This window comes from Anarrhichthys ocellatus, unplaced genomic scaffold (assembly GCF_004355925.1).
Source record: "Anarrhichthys ocellatus isolate YVR2014 unplaced genomic scaffold, GSC_Weel_1.0 scaffold40, whole genome shotgun sequence".
In the NCBI taxonomy this organism is placed as follows: domain Eukaryota; kingdom Metazoa; phylum Chordata; class Actinopteri; order Perciformes; family Anarhichadidae; genus Anarrhichthys; species Anarrhichthys ocellatus.
The window spans coordinates 3,840,731-3,846,955 of NW_022280070.1; the positions used below are offsets into that span (position 1 = coordinate 3,840,731).

General features: G+C 42.2%; 2 protein-coding genes across 3 annotated transcripts in view; one reads left to right on the top strand and one right to left on the bottom strand.

Moving 5' to 3' along the window:
* The window catches only part of ndel1b (nudE neurodevelopment protein 1-like 1b), a 15,320-nt gene extending 10,792 nt beyond the window's left edge, over nt 1–4,528 (bottom strand). The window contains exons 1-2 of one of the 2 annotated variants that reach the window (XM_031867676.1): nt 3,550–4,528; nt 53–149 (exon numbers count right to left, since the gene is read on the bottom strand). In XM_031867676.1, the coding sequence (XP_031723536.1) occupies nt 53–138 (86 nt within the window). In that variant the 5' untranslated portion in view covers nt 139–149; nt 3,550–4,528. Of the gene's footprint in view, nt 1–52; nt 150–2,136; nt 2,200–3,549 lie in introns of those variants that run through there. The other variant, XM_031867675.1, reaches the window with a different exon arrangement.
* LOC116394529 (RING finger protein 222) lies at nt 2,703–5,724 on the top strand. The gene has a single exon (XM_031867677.1). The coding sequence runs from the start codon at nt 3,353–3,355 to the stop codon at nt 3,977–3,979; it is 627 nt and encodes a 208-aa protein (XP_031723537.1). The 5' UTR covers nt 2,703–3,352; the 3' UTR covers nt 3,980–5,724.
* Nucleotides 5,725–6,225: the final 501 nt, after the last annotated feature.

Here is a 6,225-nt window from a genome sequence, read left to right on the forward strand (position 1 = left end):
ATATATGTGAACATTCAGACTTTTGATATAAGAAGTAAATCACACGACCTACCTTTTCTTATATTTGAGGGCTTGGGACTTCCAGTAATCAACTTCGTCATCCTTTGACGTAAATTTGGGAATCATCTCTTTTTCCATGTCAGGGCACCCTGAGGATTAAAAGAGACTTGTTACTCTCACAGCAGTTTCATTTGACCACAAAAGTACACACACGAAAGCGCTCGTGAGGTTAAAACAACAACAAGCATCGAGCAGTGAAAAGATAAAACTAGCAGGTGACTCAAAACACGGTACAACACTTTCACTATACGTCTCCTTTGGCATGTAGGATCATGCCCTCTTATCTCAGCGCTGAACAAACCAAATCCAGATTAAAACATTCCCCTCGTTCCTCAAGAAGATAACGGATCTCTCTTTACTCAAAAGGGACAAACAAAGGCAGCTCGGTCACGTCATCCTGTGGTATCTGGGTCATTACATCCTCAGTTACTCATGAATCACCGACCATATCCTCGGATTATTTAGAAGCCGAGTTATGATAAACTGACCGAGTAGCCATCGAGACACGCTCAGTAGCAGTGTGCCCCCTATATTAAACCTCATTAAATTCCTAACCTTGCAGCTCAACTCATGTGACGTCAACATTACTAATTCATTAAAGGCGGTCCATGTGAATTAAGCCGTCTGTTGTAGAACCGGTTCTAAAGTTCTTCCATCCTGTTTGCAGAAATACCACTTCACTAAAATGGCTGTTCCTCTTTTCTGGTGAGCTAATGAGGTTCAGGAAATGATTCAACACATCTGGAACGACCCGTGGTGTGTGTGTGTGTCTGTGTGTGTGTTCTGTGTGGGTTGAACACAGCTCCCATTGCTGTGGCTTCAGGAACATTCATAATCCGAACAAGAGATCTTCAGGGATTTCCTGCAGATGGGTCAGACAACCAGAGGACAGCGGATACAGGAAACCCCTCCGCTGGACTGAGGGTCAAGCAAACTACTCTCGACAGTTCACGGCAGTTTGTATTTACGGTCTAGACTCAGAAGAATGGAGACACAGAGGCAGGACCGCCTGTTCTTCCCCTTTTAAACATTCCTCAGAGATGGCGTCATCAACAATGTACCCGCTATGAGTCAGCAGCACACTACTTTGGAAATCACGAAGTCAAACTGGAGACCAGGAGCTACCAAAGCTATTTCACATATTTAAGACATGCGAGTGGCTCAGTTACATCACGCAACAGGTCAAGAGCCTAGACTCGGTTCCCGTCTCTCATTTCAGCACCCTTTGGTGTCAGTTTGACCCCCCTGGATTGCGTTTGTTGTTAAAAACACCAGGTCAGGCAGCAGGAGGTGGTGACATCTGGAAGCTACTGTACAGACAGCGGAAGGAAGCGGAGAGAAAGTTCCCTTTCCCACATTCTTGTCTCTACATCTTCTTTTGTTGCTGATGACTATGGTGCTTCCTAAAGAGTTGCTGACACTCATGTAGTCACATTTTTTTTTAATAACGGGGCCTGTGAGAGGGGGTGAGTCAAAATGCCTCTTTGTAGTCCTGCTGGTTTGCTCTAATGGGAATAATAACCAGCTCGACGGGGTGTGGTGGCAGAGCTCCTCTGACCTGGCCCCATGTGTTGGTCCCTTGTCATACATTTTAAAGAACATGTAAGAAATGTTAGAGGTTCAAAACAGTCATATTGTTGATCATCAAGTGATCAACAGAAGGACGATTTACTACAAAAATGACAAGTGACACGTATCACACATCATTTCCAGGAAATACACACATTTTACGCAAAATAAAAGCAGTCCCCAGTTTAAATGTCTCCGACCAGCGGAAGCTTGTCATTTCGGTCCGTTAGCTAATAAACAGCACCATCAATGTGCGATGATCGACAGTGTGCTATGCTTCATGCTGTTAAAAAAAACAAAACACGGGATTCCACATGACACAAAAAAAAGTGAAATTGAATATCATATGAAGCAATAATCAAAGCGATTATTAGGCATTTAAATCGAGCTCGCGCTGCTCTCTCGGCAACGTTGATTACACAGAAAGCAGCAGCTGAACACGACAGCTGGACTCACACACAGCTCACACATTTAAAAACGGCGTATTTTTGAAGTTAAACTCAGTACCTGCTCATGTCAAATCGGCGTCCAGCTATCTTCTGTTTCGGGGGGGGCGGGGGGGTCGCCTTCCAGCCGGTGTCACATCCAACACCACGCGCGCGCGCACACACACACACACACACACACACACAGCACACGCCTCTCTCCTGCCTCGAATGATGTTTAGGAAATTGCCAACGCGTCTCCCGGAACCGCCGCGTGACGCCCGACAGACGTGCGTTCTGACGTAAAACCACGTTGACGTCAGATCTGGGCAGGGCTGCTGTAGAAATACAGCTACTAGAATCAGCCGCACCTCCTTTTTGAGTGCAAGACAGTGACCACGAGGTGGCGCATGCTTGCCAGAGACCGCCACACAGGGACAGGCACGAAGAAGACAGACCAGGCTTCCATAATATTCTTTTACTTTTCTATTGTTTATGGACAATATTAGAGCTACATGTGCCCTTCTTTTCTCAGTTGTATTACACAACTGCATGTTTAGTCTGTCATCATTATTATTACTTACATTTTTGATCGTCTAGTAGCTTATTTTTTCTGTTACACTATTCCATATTTCATACTATATATGAGCTATCAATAGACTACAATATAATATAAATGATCATTACCCTCATTTAAGAAACTCATGGAAAACACTGGAAAAAAGGCCTACATTATTTATCTGATGCATTTGAAATTGGGGTAACTCAAAAAAACAACATTTCTTTGAGTTTAGTGAAGTTGATATTTTGAGTTGGGCACACTAAGTAACAGTAACTTCATTAGACTTAAATTTGAGAAATGTGAAAAGGCACAACAACAACAACAAAAAGTTCAACCAACTTTATTAAAGTCGGTATATGAATTACACAAATCTTGATTAAATTTAGTCGAATTTATGTTTAACAACTTACATTAAGTCGTTCTTGTAATGTAGGTTGATAGGTGATCGCCAATTGGTCAGATGTGCTAGTTTTGCTGATATTTCAGGAATGTCGGTGTAGCATATAGTGCTGTAGAACATAACACATGAACCAGCTCGTCCACATGAACTGACAGTAATGCGCAGGGAAACCAATCAGTGAAGTCACTGGCAGCCAGAGGTGGCTGGCCCTGTTTTACAAGGCGCAGCTCTCGCCTCCACCCTCAGCAAGATAAAGTCATGCGCTCAGGGAATTCACGCTACACTTATGCAGGAATCGACTTTTAATCTCCTGCTGCAGTGGTTGATTTTCCTTCAATGGCATTTTATAAGGAAGACAGCCAGGAGGACGCGCGAGAGTGTCCAGTGTGCTATGAGTGTCTGTCGGGCACGGAGAGGACCCTGAGCTGCGGACACGTATTCTGCCACGACTGTCTGGTCAAAACGCTGGTCAGCATCAACAGCAATGGAAACATCAGAGACACTATTGTTTGCCCCATCTGCCGACATCTTACATTCATCAGGAAACAACAGGAAGCGCCCGTGGCCGTCACGACGGACAAGGATCCAGGTGAAGGGCAGACCCTCGAGGTACCTCTCCCTCCGCCTCCGAGACAGGTCCAGCGCGCGCGGGGCGACTCCAGGGACACTTTACCGGGAGACGTTAACCGGATTGCTCGCTGCTTTAAGGGAGTGTCTGATCGATTCCGTCGACAGAGGTTGATCAGCCCCAGCCATACCGCATCTCAGATCTTTATCATAAGCGCTCAAGGGCGACCCATGGCCGAATACGATGCGCTCAGCGTTGTGATGACTGTGGTTCAACCCCGGCGCAGGCGAAGGCGAAGGATTTGCACAACTGCGCGATGCCTGCTCGTTTTACTGTCAGCATTTACTATACTGGCACTAGTGGCTGCTACTTTACCCTGGATTTTGCTGGCATAGCCCAGTGATATGGATTATGAAGGGCCATTAGGGCACGATGAACTGAAGTTGTTTTTACTAAAATCAATTATCTTATGAATTTCAGGAAATAATAAATGCACTGAAAATGTACAATTTCGTTAATATGGTAATACTTTTGTTTGCAACAAGGTTTTAAGATGTTGTCTTTTCCTTTCCCCTTAAGGAAAAGTCAAGGAGTTTATAAGCATGCCCATGTCCTTTATGTGCATTACCAAGCAACAGTCTGAGGTAAAGTAAAGGTTAAAGCCTGGACAGCTAACTCTTTAGTCTGTGACATGTTCCACCTGTTTTACGGGAAGCTATCATGCAGGCAATTGTAACAATTTCAAAGCACATCCAAAAGTTTGTAAATCCAAGAGGAGTGGACATTTTGAAATGATAATTTCAACAATAATCAAAAAAAGGGGGTTGGCTGAAAGAAATGTAACAAAAAAACGTATAACCCTGCTTGTTGAAGCTGCTCAAGTCATTGTTGTGTTACTCTGTTGTTGGACACACTGTTTCTAAGCAGCAGAACAAAAACTGTATACTTCAGAGCTAACATCTTTCCCACCTTCAGGATTATTTTTGAGTGTCTGCATATGTCCTCAAAATAAAAAAGATGGGTCACATTTTGGCAGCAAGACGTCAGCTTGGTTTATTGATGGAGCAAAGTGTAATAGTAAAGACCTTGTTACATGTTGACAGACTTCCTCCACTCCTTACAGTAGACGAAGACATTTTTAAAAATATCACGCAATTTCTATTTTAAGCATTCACTTTACACATGCTGATCAAGTGGGAAAACGCAACCTGGAGGGAGTCAGAGGTTTTGTTAGACCCCAGTAACACCCCGATCCTATACAGCGTGCGACTGACTCTCCTTGTAGTGTGTATATAAGTGTAAACAGAGCCACCTTTAAAACTTTCAGTTAGAAATAATTGATGCATGGCAGTCTGAAGGAGAGATATAGCAGGCAGAGATGAGCTGCGCCTGGCTGTAAGGAGATATACTGCTGGACTGTGGCATTAAATTACCGCCTGTAAAACAAAAATTTCTTGGAAAGTCTAATGATAATTTTTCTGAAACAAATAGCTCACAATCCACAAAAGACTGCCAGTATCGTCACCATCCTGACAAACATGTACACTCCTAGTTTCCTCCAATGTAACAATCCCTCAGCCATCCTGCTGGGCCAGTCCTACAGGTTACACTCCTGGAGAGGCCTCTGTTTTTCAGTCTTGCCCAGTTTCTCAGTGGGTGAGAGGACAATAATTATTTATTTCATTTGATTAAAATAACTTTGTTTGTTGATGATATTGGGTTGCATGTCAGTGGATATATCCAAATGAACTGTAAAAAGTTGTAAATGCGGAAAAAAGACACCAATTTCAAGGCAAAGAGAGATTTCTCAAAGAACCAGCTGTTAGGTTTCTGCTCACTCTGATGAATACATTCCTGTGGCAGAATTAATCCCCAGGTGGTGGTGGAAGAAGCACTCAGATCCTTTAAATATTCAATTACGAGTCAAAGTCCTGCATTTAAATAAATCCTATAGAAGCATAATAATCAAAATGTTCTTAGCGTCAAAGTAAATATACTGCTCAGCAGTAAAATGTTCCCTGTGACTGATTTGCTACAATATATTAAATGAATATTGTTGTAGCTGGTTAATGTGGAGCTATAGTGTTCTTGCTACCACAAGACACATCTGGGGGTTTGTGAGATGATTGATGTTTCAGGAAAGAAGAAAAATAAAGTTTTGATACAAAAATCTCTTTTCACTTAACTTTTCTCTCATCAAGAGTTGTTAGCAAACATGACAAGGATCCCCGCAAAAAAAATAGATTGTAAACCAATCGCTACATTTTTCACATAATGTTGGGTTTCAAATATGCTTCTCATATGTTTGTTTTAAGGTAAAATCTTAATCTGAAAGGTAATTGGTAACTTTAGCTGTTAGAGAAATACATGGTGGAAGTATTTAGATCCTTAAATGAAAGTACTAATGCCACTTTGAATATACTCCATTAGAAGTTAATGTTCTGCAGTCAAAAGAGTAAAAGTATAATCAGCAAAATGTACATAAAGTATGAAAAGTACTCATTGTGCAGTAAGAGGATGTTTTTGGATGAATACTCCTGCTATACTTACTTATATATTGTTGGGTGGTTGTATCTACAGCAATGCATCATATTAAATAAGATCATCATTCATGTTCATGTATAGCATCAGTGTCCTGTGA